General features: G+C 44.1%; 1 protein-coding gene across 3 annotated transcripts in view; it reads right to left on the minus strand.

Moving 5' to 3' along the window:
* The window catches only part of UBE4B (ubiquitination factor E4B), a 133,978-nt gene extending 116,017 nt beyond the window's left edge, over nucleotides 1–17,961 (minus strand). Inside the window, exon 1 of one of the 3 annotated variants that reach the window (XM_004425560.3) lies at nucleotides 17,305–17,961. In XM_004425560.3, the coding sequence (XP_004425617.1) occupies nucleotides 17,305–17,328 (24 nt within the window). In that variant the 5' untranslated portion in view covers nucleotides 17,329–17,961. The remainder of the gene's footprint in view (nucleotides 1–17,304) is intronic. The other 2 variants (XM_087446842.1, XM_004425562.3) reach the window with 2 other exon arrangements.
* Between the last annotated feature and the right edge of the window lie 430 nt (nucleotides 17,962–18,391).

The following is an 18,391-nucleotide window of genomic DNA, read 5'->3' on the forward strand; positions in this document are numbered from 1 at the left end:
CAGAAAGGACCAAGCTCTCCAATCAGCTGAGAACCGTCACAGGACACACAGGGCCAAGTGGAAAGAGACAAGAGTAGAACAGCAGTGTCACCTCTGCAGTCTCAGTCTTCCAATCATTTCCTGCTTCACTTTCCAGATTACTCACCCAACTCAAAAAAGGTTTACTCAAAGTTACAAAAAGCCTGATTTCTCTACCGCACTTCTTCTCTAAAGGATATCATGACCATGTCCAGGACTGACCCCCAAATCAAAACATTAAAGCATCTGGTGCTTTTACCCAAATACTTCCCTCCAGCCCAAACGTGTCACATACAGCAGCAGGACCATCAGTCCCAGCTCCCAGCCCTGTGTCCTCCAGTGCTCCTGTTTAATTGTAACAGAGCCCCTTCCACTCTTGACAGAGTCCTGGTCTGGATGTGACCATTTCATGGTCACCCTACATCTACCTGACAATCCCACTTTCAGCCTCTGCGCCAGGGCTCCCTCTCTCTATTCCAACACCTCTCTTTTTTTTTTTTGTGAGGAAGATCAGCCCTGAGCTAACATCTATGCCAATCCTCCTCTTTTTGCTGAGGAAGACTGGCTGTGGGCTAACATCTGTGCCCATCTTCCTCCACTTTATACGGGACGCCGCCACAGCATGGCCTGACAAGCGGTGCATCAGGGCACACCCGGGATCCGAACCCGGGCCGCCAGCAATGGAGAGTGTGCACTTAACCGCTACGCCATGGGGCCGGCCCCCCAACACCTCTCTTTACCTACATACCCTCAGGGGCCTGGCACGCTCCCCTCCCTGCGAAAGGGATGCAGACAAGGCAAGTTACCTTACTTCCTCCATGAGTACTTTTCCAGCTGAATAAATCTCCCAAAAATAAAGCACAACGTTCTTACAAAGGCCAGGTTCTATTCATTACTAGCAAAATACACAATTTTCAAACGAGTCAGTCTTTTGAACTCCTACTGCCTTGGCTGCTTTACCTTAGGACACTCACACCTTCATACTCACCTAACCACCAACCTAGCAGCCCATGACAGAGAAATGGTTTTACTGTTATTGGAAACAGACTGTAAACTGTATGTTCTTAGGGAGAAATAAAGGTTGTGGCCCTTATAACTCTCCAATGTAATCCAGTGATTGCATTTCTTTTTATTACAATGAGTTTTATAAACTACAACAAAAATTACTAACGTCAATACTTTTTGCCTGACTAACAATATAGAAAACATTAAGTATGCCTAACCTCGTTCTACCAGCTGGTGAGGGCTAAGAACCAAAGGCATAACCTGCCTAATTACTAAAAGCACTTTCTTAAGTTGCCCATAACACTGAAAATATTAATGAATACTATTACTCCAAATTAGAATAATAAATAGCTTATAATAATAAAGACTTATTCTAGACTCTTCATCAATATTTGTTATTAGAGCAATTTTTTTAAAAAAGCATTCCACTTGAATGTGAAACAAAGGACCAAGTGCAGTGGATGAGTGAAGTGCTGCTCCATGCCCCATCATCACAGTCTTCTATGCGAGGAGCACTCAAGTGGCTAGCTCTGGGTCACAATCACAGCTGCACCCGTTTTTCGCTGTCTTACCTCTCTGAGCCTTGGTCTCCCCATTTAGAAGAAGGTGATAATATAAATATCACTTATCTTGCAAGACAGCCATCAGAAATAAAGTAATGTAATGTGCTACCTGAATTCGTATCTATTTATCAGTCTACAGTCTATCTCCCCTCAGCACAACATCAGCTCCAAGAGAGCAGGGACTGGGTCTATTGTATTCGCCATCACATCCCCAGCAACTATAACAATGCCTAACACAGAAAGCACTTAGTAAATATTTGTTGAACAAATGACAAGCATTCACCTGACACACAGTAAACAGTCATTACTTTTTTATAACTTCAGCCTACGAGTTTTCTCCATCCTTTTGCTGTTTCCATCTTTCTTTTAGGCTCAGACACTGTTTTCCTTTGGCTTAGGACTCTGTTTCACCCAAACAATATGAATATGTAGCACAGCTACTAGAAAATATCAGATCTGTTAGCTGATTGTGAAATTAGCAGCAGGAGAAACTACGAGGATCAAGAGGTTAAGTCTGCCAACTTTATGCAGCAGAGCAACATTCTGAGAGCAGGATCATTTTCATCGGATCTGGTTTCTAAAAAATGATTCTTGCAACTGCAATTTTATGTCCTCACCAAAAACATCCCAAGTGATGGAAAGAGATGGTATGGTCCCCATCCTCACCTTTGATCCCACTTGGTTAAACACACAAGATGAACCTAGAGGAGACCAAGTAGCAGCTACCTCTGATGCTATTTCATAAAATGGATTCTGGTCGCTTAAAAGTGACCAAGTGAAACAGATAGTATTAAGCATTTTTAAAGAATTTTTTTTTTTTGAGGAAGATTGGCCCTGAGCTAACACCTGTTGCCAATCTTCCTCTTTTTCTTTTTTCCCCCAAAGCTCCAGTACATAGTTGTATATCATAGTTGTGGAGTTGTAGCTCTTCTATGTGGGACACCGCCTCAGAGCAGTGAGTAGGTCCACACCCAGGATTCAAACCCCGGGCCGCAGCAGCAAAACGTGAGAACTTAACTGCTACACCACTGGGCCAGCCCCCAAAGAATTTTTTAAAACTCATCTATGTGGGAAGTTTTTAAAATTGACTCACAAAATAATTATTGCTGAAACCAAAGTGTAAATTCTTCTGGGGCAGGGTTCATGCGTTTTCTCTAATCTCTACCAAAGTTCTACAATCACCCTTAATACGTACTCCAAAACCAATATTCCAGCAGATCTATACAACAGTGTTAGAGAAAGCGGGCTCTTTCAGAGAGAGAAAATACTGACTTCCGGTCACTACACGTCCATCAAATTCTTGGTATGAATAAAGGTTTCCTTCCTAACATGGACCATTAATGCTTAAGTTCCCCCTACAGGTTAAGCACAATCCCTCAGCGAATGACACTAGGCCCTTTTTAAAATCAGAAATGGCAACATTTTCACATAACCATCTCATTCCAGTATGGATGAAGGTGCTTTGTTATCTGTATGCATTAACATCAAAAAACACGAAGAGGTGCCCAATGGGACACTTTCACAAAAGCATTTTTTCCAGTTGGCATTCACTGAATTCTCCCACTCACAAGCCATTCTAAGCATAACATCTCAAGGCAAAAGACCGCTTTATTCGCATTTCCCTAGACCAGAAATCACCAAACTTTTTGAAGGTGAGGACATTAGTACAAAGTAAAAATGAATGAGCAAACAAAAACCGTCACAGATGACCACCCCATCCGCCCCAAGTTGTCCTTGAAAGAAAAAAAAAATGTGGCACTTGTCTTGATGAAACTCCAGGGAAATGATGTCTGGTCTGTATTTATCATAAATAAAAGATTAATTAACATAAAAGTAAAAGGTTAATTAATTAATGCTCACCAAACACAAACGTATATATGCTACCATATGTTAGCATCCTAAAACAAAAATGCCATAAATGACACTCTAAACATCTACTCTACATACCTGATGTTCAAAGCTCAAAGTGGCTACATATTTTTTTTTCTATGTAGGTTGAATGTTAACATTTTATAACTGGCCCACAAAAAAATTATAGCTGAAACTAAAGTGTCAATTCCTCTGGTGGCTAACATTTTAAATGTTTTCTTTCATCTTGCCTCAAAAAAATTTTATTGCCTACTTTTTTCTGGATGTTCCTATCTCTCAATACCCTAAAACATGACAATTTTTATAAGTAAATGAAATCCCATATAAGAAAGTTCTACTGAATAGATTATAAAGGTTGCTAGATATTTTTAGATTTTTCACTAATCTTCATTTCCCTCTCAGAAATAAGTTTTCCCCACTAGGACATCCATATATACAGAATTTTTCCATCTCTAACATTAAATGTACTTTATTAATTTTGAAAATTGGTAATCTGTACATGATTATTTTTGGCCAATCATAATACCCAAATTGGCCATCACAAATAAGTATTTACAGGTAAATATTAATACTATACAAAACTAGCCTTTGGATAATATTTTTAAATTTGAAATTTCTTTTTAAATGAGTTATAGTTTTAAATACAATTCATACTTCATGAAAACAAGTATTTATACTGTAAAAATATGACAAAATATATACTGTACTTGATAAAATGCAAAAGAAGTTTTACTGAGATTGGAGAAATAAGATATACAACAGGAAAAAGATAACATGGAAGTAAATGCCTATGTCAAAAATCTTGATTTTAAAAAAAGCAAATCTATTTGATGAAATTAAATGATTTATGCAAAGATTTAATATCATGTATAAATAGAAACTTGTTAAAAATTTCAAAAACTTCTGTTAATGACATGGCATTAGAGCCAGGCACATACTAATATTTTCTCCATAAAAACATGAACATCTCCCTTTGGAGACCTTTCATATGGTTTTCTATAAGCTCGGGATCTAGTCAAACTCTACCCAAACATATATCCACCTGCCTAGAGAAAGTCAGTGACAAGCAGGACCAGCTACAGAATTTGAGAGGCCTTGTGCCTAACGAAAACACAGGGCCTCTTGCTCAAAATTTATGAAGAATTTCAAGACAGCCATAGCAGAGCATTAAACCAAGTGCGGGCACTTCTGATGGCAGGTCACATGTCCACAAAGCCAGCTCTGGTGACAAGTATAAACACAGATCTGACAAAAGACCCTGACCTGATATGATTCTAGAAGAGTGCCTGGCAGATGATAGGTGCTCATTATGATTTGCTTGGAAATCCCAGGAGTTCAGCTCCCCAAAGGCCCATAAAAGCAAAGTGCTGGGGCTGGCCCGGTGGCATAGAGGTTAAGTACACACCATCCGCTTCGGCAGCCTGGGGTTGGCGGGTTCAGATCCTGGGCACAGACCTACACATCGCTCTTCAAGCCATGCTGAGGCGGCGTCCCATATAGAAGAGCTACAACTCTACAACTATGATACACAAATATGTACTGGGGCTTTGGGGAGAAAAAAGAAAAAGAGGAAGATTGGTAACAGATGTTAGCGCATGGCCAATCTTCCTCAAAAAAAAGCAAAGTGCTACCTCATCTAGTCAGAAAATTTAACTAATTAAATTACCATGACATTATTACAGGTCTAGAATCAATAAGAAAAAACTCACAGGGGACAAAGAAGCAATGTGCATTGAATACATTTCATAAAGCTTAGTTAGAAAGTCAATTAAGTCAAGGCCAAGCACTTCTCAATACTAGGACCTAAAAGATACCTCTTGGCCCAGCCTATTGTCTTCGAAGAACTGGACAAGATGCTCACGACATGCCAGCTGAGAGGTTAACACAAGGACATCGAATTCAGAGATACCCCCCGTCCCCAGCCATGCTGGGAGGGGGACAGTCCCTTCAGAAGACAAAATAAGTGATCTGATGTGGGAAGACTGAGTCATCAAGTTCTATTTTTTTGTTCTGATATGCAGCTTGTTTCTCCTGGGACTCCTCAGGTCCCGTCTGCACAGTTCCCTTCCTTCCAAACCTCCTCGCTCCCCCTTCACCCTCTTAGTACATTCAGGCCACCTGATCACTCCAGGTTTTACAAAAAGGGAGGAGGAGGCCTGACAAGCTATAACAGTGCAGCTTCATACAAAAGGCCCCTGGGTGAGAAGAGACTTTAGCAAGCATAAGGGATACAGCGAGAAGATTCCAACCCAACCTTTCACACAAGCCAGGGCCTGTTTGCTACCTTAACCAGTAAGATATCGCCGTTTACGCTCTTGGCATTATTACATGGAAGGAGTTTGTTAGATGTTATACGGGCACCAACTAAAATTCTAACTATGTACAATTCAATCTTACTCCAGAAAAGAGAGCTGATATGTCCCAGGATTCCACTATCCCAGGGCACTGCACTAGGCACTGTAGGTATCATTGCCATTCATCTAAAGAACAATGCCATGAGCTAGGCATTCATACCCCCATTTCACAAGTGAGGAAACTGAGGCTCAGAAAGGGTAAGTACTTTGCCCAGGGTCATCCAATTGGTTGGTCCAAAAAAAACCCCAGGTATAGCTGACTCAAATACAACTCTGACAATAAGGTTTCTTCAAGTGCCTACCTTAAACTAACTAATGCAACTTAATGTAGCAACAGCAAAAAAACTATTGCAGTATAAGAACTGGGGGTCACAAAAAGACACACTGTATTCAATTCATGCATTCAACAAATATTTACCGTGGGCCACTCTGTGCCAAGCCCTGTGCTAAGAATTTGATAAAAAACAGTGACCAAGAATCATCAGGAGCTTATGCTGCAGCTGGAAATACATCAAGCAAACAGCTCCAATGCAGTGTGATTAGTGTCAAGATAGAAGTCATTTTGGGGCTGGCCTGGTGGCGCAGCGGTTAAGTGCGCGCTCTCCACTGCGGCGGCCCGAGGGTTTGCCAGTTCGGATCCCGGGCGCGCACTGATGCACCACTCATCAAGCCATGCTGTGGCGGCGTCCCATATAAAGTAGAGGAAGATGGGCACGGATGTTAGCCCAGGGCCAATCTTCCTTGGCAAAAAGAGGAGGACTGGCATCGGATGTTAGCTCAAGGCTGGTCTTCCTCACACACACAAAAAAAGATAGAAGTCATTTTAACAAAGTCATTTTTCTGTTCTTGCTGCCTCTCCCCAACTCCTCCTCCTTCAGCTTCTGCTCACTCTTAGTGGTTTAGGAGAGTCTGGGGTTACATACGTGGCTGTGCCTGATAATCGCATCTCAAAACCTTTCAGATCAGCAGGTACCCATCAATATCAGAGATTTTTTCACCATCTTCAGTTTTTCCGCAATGGTTCTAATATTTTTACACTCAATTTCAAAAGAATAGATTAATGCAGTCTACCCAGAGTAAGAAATAATTTAAACACTTATCCTCACCACAGGTTTTTCTAAATGTCAAAATCCTGATCATCTTTAAGGACTAACTCAAATCCTCCCAGAGCCTTTCCTAGATTTCCCCAGTCAGAATTAACGGTTCCATCGACTGTGCTCCCTTTACTTAAGCATCTATTTTAGCACTTGAACTCCAGCTGGCTGTTTTCCTGTCTCGCCACTGGAGTATGAGCTCGCTGAAGGTAGAGACCAGGTCTTACTCATATTCAAGGTGGTGTCTCCACACGGGTATGCCTCCACGCTCAGCAGAGAGTAAGCATCCCACATATATTTGTTGAAATTAAACAAACAGAATTAATAATATTTAGATCTTTTACCACTAACATACTTGCCACTCAGTTTTTTGTTGTTGTTTTTAAAAAAGAAAAGCTCTAGGGCCGGCCCCGTGGCTTAGCGGTTAAGTGCGCGCGCTCTGATGAGGGAGGCCCGGGTTCAGATCCCGGGCGCACACCGACGCACCGCTTCTCCGGCCATGCTGAGGCCGCATCCCACAAACGGCAACTAGAAAGATGTGCAGCTATGACTTACAACTATCCACTGGGGCTTTGGGGGAAATAAATAAATAAATAAATAAATGAAAGAAAGAAAAGAAAGAAAAGAGAGAGAGGGAGAGGGAGAGGGAGAGGGGAGAGGGGAGAGGGGAGAGGGGAGAGGGGAGGGGAGAGGGGAGAGGGAGAGGGGAGAGGGGAGAGGGGAGAGAGAGGGAGAGGGAGAGGGGAGAGGGGAGAGGGAGAGGGAGAGAGGGAGAGGGGAGAGAGAGAGAGAGAGAGAGAGAGAGAGAGAGAGAGAGAGAGAGAAAGAAAGAAAGAAAGAAAGAAAGAAAGAAAGAAAGAAAGAAAGAAAGAAAGAAAGAAAAGCTCTAGAAATTAACTATAACATGATCCAGGGTTCCCCAGGTTATGGCTCAAAATTTATATCTGGAACTCTTCAGGCCCAAAACACCCTGCTAGGAATAACATACAAATCTATCTTTACGTCTATTTCCTACCTCGAGGAAGGAGAAGAACAGAGAAAACACTGAATAAATACTTACTGAATGAATAAAGGAATTAGTGATTATAATAGAGAATGGTAAAAGATAAAATTTAAAAGGATATGCTCACCAAATACTTTCTTCTCACTTCTTAAACCTACGGCTTTCACCATCCTAGGATGGCTCCCTGGTGTATCCCTGGGGCCCATGCCTCACTCCTGAGTATCTACTCTCTCCTCCCATTCTCTCTTGAACATATTCTCATCAGCAATGAAATCAGACTTGTCAAGGTCACTAATAACCTCCACGGTGCCAAATCCCTTTGTCAAATCTTGGTCCTCCTCTAATTTACTTTATCGACATTCGACAGAGTTGAACATTTCCTCCGTCATGAAACACTTTCTTCTCCTGGATGCCAGGGCTCCGCGCTCTCGACTTTCCTTCCACCTCAGCGGCTGTTCCTCAGCAGTCTCCTTTTCCGGGTCCTCTTGATCTCCCTACCTCTAACTGCTGGAGTAGCTGGAGGCTCAGTCCTCCTTCCTGAACTGCAAACCCAACATATATCCAACAACCTACTTAACATCTCCACGTGGATAAATAATAATATAGTTATAATATGATTAAAAGAGATAATTTCTCCCTCCAAATCTTCTCTTTCACTTTTCCCCATCTCAGCAGATGACAATTCCATTTTTCAGCTGCTTAGGCTCAAGTTCTTGGTATCACTGTGGTAGAGACAGTAGTTGCCTCCTAATGTACATTCAGCCACCCTTGCCTTTGGTTGTGGCCATGTGACTAAGTCCTGGCCAAGGAGATATGTAAGCAATGATGTGTGACACTTTCTGATCACAGCCTTAAGGGAGAGGAACATGCCCTCCCCTACCCCTTTAGTCTCTTCTGAAGGACTGGAATGCAGATGTGTACATAGGAGCTGGAGCAGCCATCTTAGACTACAAGCTAGATGCCTCATACTGTGGATGACGGAGCACAAAACCGAGTCTGCCTCCCCAGTAATCACGGAGTTACTAAACCAGCTCTCAACCACCTATCCAGATTTTTACTTAAAAGAAAAATAAGCTTCTATCTTGTCAAGCCATTATTATGTTGGATCTCTCTGCTGCAGCAGCCAAACCAATATCCTACCTAACATATTTGGAACCTGGAAGTAATCAACCTTAATAGAACATAAATATATGGCGATGGCTTAGGGGTCAGCAGGGGCACAGATGTTGCAGGATGGAAGTCTGCTAACCCTTGCTGGGCCATAATAAAACATTTGGTAAAACTTGTGACACCTTCGAAAACAGCCTGCATGCCAACATGGCCTGTAATTCTAGGGAAACCGGTTGAACATTCCAGAATTTGGGTGCTTATTGGCTTCTTGCCACTTTAAGCAAGAAGTCCCACAAGAAGGAGACAGACTCAAGCTACAGCTTGCCGATTTGCATGCAGAGATAAAAGGGAACACAGACGTGCCTAAGGCATGTCCATGGTCCACAGTCTAAGTTTACTCAGAGTCTGGTAATTTGGGGGCTAAGTAGGGTTGAAAAAGCCAACTCCTTCAGTATCCAGCAGGAAACAAGCTGGAGAAGCTGTTCAGCCCCAGGCAGGGGATATTCTCCGATGTCCACTTCAGACCTGACCCCAGAGGAAAACAGACACGGAACAACTACCCAGAGGGTAAAGTCAGCAGGCAAGGGACAAGCGAGTTCCTCCAAGAGAGCTGCTAACCGGGCTAAGTCAGGAGCTCCCACTACTGCCTGGCAGGAGAGACCACAACACTGTGGGCCTGGCAGGAGCTGACAGTGGTATGGACCAGTGAGGGGTCTGTACTTCCATTAGTCCCCTCTCCAAATGGGAGTCTTTCTTCCCGTTATTCTATCCTACTTCACCATGGTACACATGAAGGGAGGAGGCAGCAGATAACCTGTGTTTTAATCTCAAGTCTCCTGGACTGTGTCTCGCCCAGAGATTCTGGACTTTGAAGTTGATTGAGGGTTGCCTCCTTTGGGAAGGTGCAGATGTGTTTTAGATTTGGGAAGAAGTGTTTAGAAAGAAAGGCCTAGATTGTTCTCTCCTTCTAACATAAGAGAAGTTTCAGCTCAACATATGGCTACCCCGTAAAACTAGATTTCTCAGCTTCCTGGCAAGTAGCTGTGGCCATGTGACTTAGGCTCCGGCCTGCGGGAGGTGAGCAGAAGTGATCCCTGCAACTTCCAAGCTGTGCCATTAACGAGGAGGAGCATGATGTCTCCTTCCCCTCTCCTCTCTTCCCTCTGGCTAGAATGCAGACATACATGGACCAAAGGATGGAAGCCATATGTTAGGAAAATGGGTACAGTACGACAGAAGGTGCCTGGGCCCCTAATGAGCACAGAGCTGCCATAGCAGCCCCAGCCTCCCACCCAGACTTCTATTCAGACAGAAATAAACATCCATCTAGCATAAGCAGTGTATTCCTGGCTCTCTGTTACATGTCTCTCTGTTCATGTCTCTCTGTTACAATGGTCCACTCAATGATATCCTGACTCAGACAGCCATTCTCGACCCACTCTTTCACACTCCATATCCACCGCATCACCCAATCCTATTGGCTCTACCCACAAAATATCTGACAATCCACGATGTGACCCTTTCTCACCTTTTCCACCACCAACCCTGGTCCTGGGACTCCTGTAGTGGCCTCCTAACCTTCTCTCTCTGCTTTCATTCTTTCCCCCTCTATCTATTCTCTTCACAGCAGCCACAATGACTCTTTTAAAACATAAACCAGAATGTAAACCCCACGAAGGCAGGGATTTCTGCCTGTTTTGTTCATTGGTATATCCTCACGGTCTAGCACAATGCTGGGCATATACTGCATGTCATCAAATATAAGATGTCACTGATTGGAAGCTGCACCATTATTTTTTGCACCACCAAGAAAAAAAAAATACTGCCCATTAAACCATGACAAAACGCTTTAACAATAGACTGGGACAGAGTAATAATCAGTTACACCAGCCTCTCATTGCTTTGAAATTTCTTTTTGAGAATGTGGAATGTCTCTGACCTTTAGTTGCATTGCCTGAGTGTGAAAGGCAATCCTTCTAACTGTATGTTCAATTTCAAAATGTGACACAGCTTCATAAACTTGTGGATTTCTGCATTTCCAAAGCTCCCTAATGTACTTGGTTGTTGCTTTGAAATAAAACATGGAATTGTGGCCATTTCTGCAACAACAATTTTCATTACTAATAGCAAATGACACCCCACTGCTGTTTCCATTCGTCTCTGCATACAAAGTAACATTCGCTTTCACTGCTGATCAAAGTGTAATTTTTTTGAAGGTATTTAAAATGGCAACTAAATTTATCACGCATAGCACTCAACTGAAGGGGTAATAATATGAACAGGTATAACCAGGTTCACACATAAACAGGAAATGACAACTGTGTCACAACTGCCACCTGGCCAATGGTGATTACATCATTATAGGAAACACCCCGGGCCGGCCGGGTGGCTTACCGGTTAAGTGCGCACGCTCCGCTACTGGCGACCCGAGTTCGGATCCCAGGCGCGTACCGATGCACTGCTTCTCTGGCCATGCTGAGGCCACGTCCCACATACAGCAACTAGAAGGATGTGCAACTATGACATACAACTATCTACTGGGGCTTTGGGGGTGGGGGGGAAAGGAGGAGGATTGGCAATAGATGTTAGTTCAGAGCCAGTCTTCCTCAGCAAAAAGAGGAGGATTAGCACGGATGTTAGCTCAGGGCTGATCTTCCTGACCAAAAAAAAAAAAAAAAAAAGAAACATCCCAATTTCAAAGATGTTAAAATGGGAAGAAAAAAAGGGGTGGCGGGCATCTCAGAATTGACTGAAACCCAATTATAATCACTCAGTAAATTTTTGCTGTAAGAATGAATGACTTCATCTCCTGCCACTGTTCCTTGTGAAGCAGATTAAGGATGTGTCCCTAATTCCTGCTATTCCCTGTACCTTCTCCCCAGACGGCTGTTATCCTTTAAATGTCTATTCAAAAGCCACCTCCCAAAACTGCACACATTCCACCCACCCCATTGCTCTGCATCTGTTTAACCTACTTTATTTTTCTTCATAGTGTTTACCATCAAATGGCATCTTTTGCATATATGTTTGTTTATCATGTCTCCTCCCACTAGAATGAAGCTCCATGCAAGCAGGGCTCATGTGGTGTCTGACATGCAGCAAGTAAACAGTAAATATCGCTGAATGAGCTGCCTACAGGAAGACATCTCCACCCAGACACACTACAAGTACCTCGTGAGAAAATGCACTCTGCACTGAGCAAAGGCCTGAAGACCCAAGGGCCCCTCGTCAGGAGTCTGTCTTCTTCCCCTACAAGAGTAGAGGGCTATTTGATGAGCTCCACTCTTAGCAATAACTAGGGCTTCCACTTCCCACCTCAAAAGGGACAATAAAAATGCTGTAAATGTTACAACTTGCTCAGATTATTTCTGTTTTGGAGGCAGTTTACTCAAGGGATTAAGAGCTCTGGAATCAGACTCTCGATTAGAATCCAGGTTCTACTACTTCCTAGTTGTGTGTCTTTTGGCAAACTACTTACTTTCCATTAGCCTCAATTTTCTTATCTGTAAAAGGGGGATAATAATACCAACCTTCCTGAGCAAATTCAGTGCTTAGCACACATTAAGAGCTCAATAAATGTCAGCTGATATTATCATCCTCTGTTTTTAGCTAAAATGAACAAAAGGAGGGGAGAAGGGGTCTGGGAGGCTACATCCCACTCTTCTACCAGGCTTGAGGATGAATCCTGGTTATAAAGTGAGTGGTAGCAACTATTTACTGGGGAAAAAAGTGAGCTTAGGTTCTGAGGACTGTTACAAAGAAAGAAAAGGTCAAAGAGATGGAGATGTTCGAGTAGAAAGGCCAGGGATGGGGTCTCCATGTTGGCTCATCCTTCAATAGTCCAAACAAACTCACCAGCTTTCTCCTAAATCTGCTCCTTCTCTGGAATTCCTTATCCTTCCCCCAAGCCATCCTTCTCCCAAGCTAGAAACCAAGGAGTCATCTTTTTCTTTCCTCTTCCTCCGCCTCCACCTCCACCTCCTTCATATCAAATCGATCACTGGAATTGGTTTAATTGAGATCCTCGATATTTCTGGTGTCTGCCCTCCTCCATTCCCACAGCCAACGCCTTACTTTGGACTCCGCTGCCTTGCTCCTAGATAGCGACAATCGCCTAATTTGTCTCCCGGCCTGCAGCCACTGTCTTCCAATCCATCTTCTACACCCTTCTTTCTCATCCCCTAAGGTCCCTCACAGGCCTCTTACAGTCTTATTGAGAAAGCTCAAACTCCTAAACATTTCTGAAGACCCTAGGAGACCTGGTGCCTGCTGGCCTGCAGCCACTGCCCCAGGCAAAGTCCTGCCTCCAGTCCCAGGACTTCTGGCTGCTTGCTGAGCTCCCCAGTCTCACAGCCAGTTCCAAGAGCCTTTCGCCTGGCCACTCAGCATAGGGACCACTTTCTCCTGCAAGTCTCCATTAAGACCCTGCCCCACCAGGGGTCGCTTCTTGTTTTCTTAAGGTCTTGTGCATACCTCCACAATAGCACTTAGCTAGCACCCTGTACTGTAACTATTGGATTCCTCCTATCTATCTGTATCTCTACCCTTCTCTCTCAGTTAAATTATAATTTCTTTAAGAAAAAGGACTGTCGGGGCCGGCCCGGTGGCGCAAGCGGTTAAGTGCGCGCGCTCCGCTGCGGGGGCCCAGGGTTCACCAGTTCGGATCCCAGGCGCACAGCGATGCATCACTTGTCAGGCCATGCTGTGGCGGTGTCCCATATAAAGTGGAGGAAGATGGGCATGGATGTTAGCTCAGGGCCAGTCTTCCTCAGCAGAAAGAGGAGGAATGGCAGATGTTAGCTCAGAGCTGATCTTCCTCACAAAAAAAAAAAGAGAGAGAGAGAAAAAGGACTGTCTTTCTCCTAACCAACCTAATGCATTGCTGGGGATACACAGCACCGTTTTAAAAAATGCTTGTTGAGTAAATAATTTTGGAGGGGCGTGATGAGAGTCAGCGCCAAAAAGACTATAAACTTGATCACATCACGAATGCATTCATGAAAAACAACACTTTTACAAAAAACTATGCAGATCAAGCATGTTAGTAGGATATTTATGTAGAAGCTGTGGGGAATTTACTGCCAGTTGTTAAGCAGCAAAATGTAGTAAAAAGAGCTTTTAGATCAGGAACCCTGGGTTTGAATTCCAACTCCGCAACTTCTAGCCAGTCACTATGGACAAGTTACTTAACCTAAATCTCAGTTGCCTCGCCTATAAAATAAGGAAAATTTAAGGACCTGCTTGATTGCACAGTTGTATCAAATGAGATAATGGTTGTAAAGTGGTTGGCACAGAGCAAGCTTCTAAGGCTGTTAATAAATGTTGGTCCCTTTCCACTTCAAGAACACTGCTAAAAAGTCCAAGGTCACATATTCTGCATTTGGGAAGGAAGACTTAACACTCTTCTAAAACCTTGACCACACCTGAATCCCAGCCAGCCATCTTGAAGATGAACTAGGTCATAAAGAAGATTTAGCAAAAAAAAAAAAGAAAAAATTATTTCAATGCAATCTCATCACCACAGCTGAAAAATAGTTTAAAATACCTGCCCTACTCACAGCATCATTTTAGTATATGCGAAACATGAGGAGGATACAGAATGAATGTAATATAAAAACATAATGATGCCTTGGAATGACGGTTCCTGAAGAGAATGAACTTAGTCATGGATCTGCTCTACAGAGCAATGGACTCACTGTAATGTGCTATCTAAATATTAACAGCAATGAAGCTAAAGAAGTAGTCTACTTAGAAAGCACAAGAGAAGAAAAATACAAGAACTCAAGGTGATCTGAGAGGGACCAAAAAGTGCCCATAAAGTAAAATCTTCCAAAGCCCTAGTCTGGTTATACTAGCCTCTATTTTTCATGCACTGTATTCTCATACTTTTTTTTTTTTTTGGTGAGGAAGCTTGGCCCTGAGCTAACATCTGTGCCCATCTTCCTCTATTTTGTATATGGGACGCCGCCACAGCATGGCTTAATGAGTGGTGTGTAGCTCTGTGCCCGGGGTTCCAAACCTGCGACCCCCCGGGCCACCAAAGCAGAGTGTGCGAACTCAACCACCACTCCACCAGGCCAGACACATTTTCATTTTGTTAAAATATGAAATTCTGGGGGCCAGCCCAGTGGTGTGGCGGTTGAGTTCACACACTCCACTTCAGCAGCCTGGGGTTTGTAGGTTCGGATCCCGGTGTGGACCAACATATCACTTGTCAAGCCACTCTGTGGCGGCATCGCTATATAAAGTAGAGCAATATGGGCACAGATGTTAGCCCAGGGCCAATTTTCCTCAGCAAAAAGAGGAGGATTGGCATCGGATGTTAGCTCAGGGCTAATGTTCCTCATACACACACAAAAAATGAAACTCTGCCTTACCTAATGTCCTAATTTAGACTGAAAGATCACTGTCTTGCCTGTTTTCACCCTGACATGTATGTTTGAATTCTCAATAATATAAATGTATTCTTTTCTAACCAAATGAATGTCACCTACTGTATCTGTGACACAAGTTTCCACCAACAGTAACAATACAAAAGCAAAAGATTTGGAAGTGTCTCTGTTGAGAATCGCTTATCTAATCCCAGAATTAAAGAAAATGGATTTAAAAAAAAATTTGAGATTTTTCTCAAAAAATTATTTGTTCTAGGTCCTGCTCAGTGTAAAATTACCAGTTACTGAACTGTCCTTTTGTGTTCAGGCCAACCAATTTGTTGAACATAATTTTATATTGATCTTATATTAGTGAATTTAATTTTTCACATTTATTTTAACATTCTGTTGACCTTGAAAAATGTTTTTTAATCTTCTCCACAATATTTGCTCCTTAAATGGTCACAAAAAAGTTACACCTTCCCCAAGGACTGGGTAAAGTGAAGAGCGACAGTGCAGATCCTAGGACTACTAAAACAAACATAACCTCTTTGCCTACCCATCAGAATTACCCAAAGAAATTACCCATCAGAATTAATATTAGAGAAAAAAAGGGTGTTGGGGAAACACTTTTAAAAACTACATTTAAAAAAATGCCTCTAACGGGATCTCTTGATAGTTCCTACCTGAATGAAAGAGACTATTCAATAATTCTTCTAATTTAAGATTACATTCCTGATATATTTGAGAAAACAAAGTCAGTAACACAGAATGGGCAATCCTGACTTTCCAAACAGCCAAGTATCACAACCAACAAAATTATTTGCTTCCTATCCTACCTGACCCTTAACCTACTACTTGCATGCTCCATCCCTAGAGAATTTTAGTCCCTAAGTAAACATACTGACCACTCTGCAGCTAAAACTGAAGCATGGGAGTTGTACAGTTCAACCAACCTGATGGATGACTACTTTCATAATACTAGAAGGAAGTTTTATATGAACCGTGGAAGAAACGAGGAGGTAGGTTGAAGAGAGTGAGGCCAGCAGGGGTCCTGAACGGGAAGCTCCCAATTTGTAAAAAGGAAGGGAAAAGTCTGTAAAATCACAGGAAATTCCTTGTACCCTAATTGCCACTGCTTTTATGACAATCTTATTAAACAATCTTTAAAACATCAAGGGGATCTGTAAGACTCCTTTCACAAATGATAAGAGGGGGAGGGAGTTCACAAAGTCATTTGCTTCCTTTGCTTCCTGTTCAGTGTCTGCTATAGCCCAACACGAGTTTGAAAGGGATAAAAACTAGAAAAACACAAAATGAAAGAGAAGTACGCCAGAAGTCATTAGTGGTCTTTAAATTACTAGAATTTAACTGGAATTCACTAAGCTATTGAGAAGTACGCATTTTGTTAAATATCAAAGAATCTGTCCGTAGGCCACCCCCAAACACAAATGTATGTTTAATCAACTTATACAATGAAATGGCCACACATACTTGGGATTTCAAATACCTCCTTTAAAAACATCCACACATTCTGATTCCATCCAAAATTATTCTTTACATCTCTGCATTACGGCGCGCGCGCGCGCGCACACACACATACATCTAACTTGATGTAAATCTAGCCCTTCTTGCTTAATACCCTGAAGAAAAGAATCAACGCCTCAATATACTCTCCTCTTCTTCAGACCCTAAAAGAAGACTCGAAAAGAAGTGAATGGATTTCAGAATGAAGAAAGAAGGCCAGGGAATACAGGAAAATACAACCGGAGATCCTCTCAGGGACTCATTTTATTCTTGGAAAATGTCATCTCCACTCATTCCCCAAGCCCAAAGGCCAGGCACCACTGGCGCAATATCATCCCCGTCCAAAGCGCCGAAGAGTTGCCAACTAATGGTGTCCCCCCACCTCCTCACCTCATCAGCGCTCAGCTCCTCCATCGCTTTCCTCTTAATGGTGAAAGGCTTTAGGGAGAGATCCTTCTGCTCTTGAGACCAGGGCGGGAGGAGAGTGGAAGGTGTCTATCGGGTTGTCTGGTCCCCCGAATGGGGGAGGTTTCAGAATTGCATAGTCAGAGGTTAAAAAATAAGAACACGAGAGGCACTGAACTGCCTTGGCGTCGGTCACTCCACTCGCCCCAGAGGCTCCTACAGCTGCTTGAGCCCTGAGCAGCCTCCTCTGGCTGCCACTGCTGCTGCTACAGGGTTATCTTAAGGCGCCACTTACTACCCTCTGCTTCCCAGGTTACCCAGACTAGAGAGCTCGTTCACCAGCTCGTCTCGTGCCCCGAGCTTGCTGTGTCTTCGTGGTGGTAGCGCGGCAGCTGCGCTTCCTCCAGCAGATCCTGCTCTCCTTCCTACCCTTTGCCCCTGGCGGGAACTGTTCGACTGCAGAGTGGATGCCCCGAGGTAAGGCGACCCCAGAGCCGCCCAGGCAGAGCCCAGCTCTGAAGAGGGAAGCCCCTCCCCTCCCAAAGCAGGCCGGCCACGCCCCGCCTCCACGCCGGAGCCCGGGCAGGGGGGAGGGGCAGAACGGGACTCGCGATGCTCTGGCTGGAAGAGTAAATCCTCCTACCCCGCCACCCCTACTCGTACCCCCTCGCCCCACCAAGTATTATTCATCAAAACAACAGGGCGGCCATCTTTGAAAGGGATCACGTGACCCCGCCAGAGAGGCGGGGCTTCTGGCCCCAGGACGAAGCAGCCAATGGGCGCGGGCGTCGCGCCGCCGATTTCCTCTCGCCTGCGTCTCCTCCCGCCCCCGCCCCACCCCCTCCCTCGCGGCCCACGGGGCGGGGGGAGGGGCGAGCGGGACTGCGGGCGGGCGCGAGGCGCGCGGGGGGCGGGGCGGCGCGGTGCCATGGCGACGGCGCTGGGGAGGCGGGCGCGGCGTGCCGGGGCCAGGTGGGCTGCCGGGAGGGCCCTGGTGGCGGGCGATGGCGATGGCAAAGGCCGTGGGGGCTGGTGTCGGTGCCACCGACACCGAGAAGATCGGCCAGAAGGG

Source organism: Ceratotherium simum, chromosome 22 (assembly GCF_057802395.1).
Source record: "Ceratotherium simum simum isolate JZ-2026a chromosome 22, ASM5780239v1, whole genome shotgun sequence".
NCBI lineage: Eukaryota > Metazoa > Chordata > Mammalia > Perissodactyla > Rhinocerotidae > Ceratotherium > Ceratotherium simum.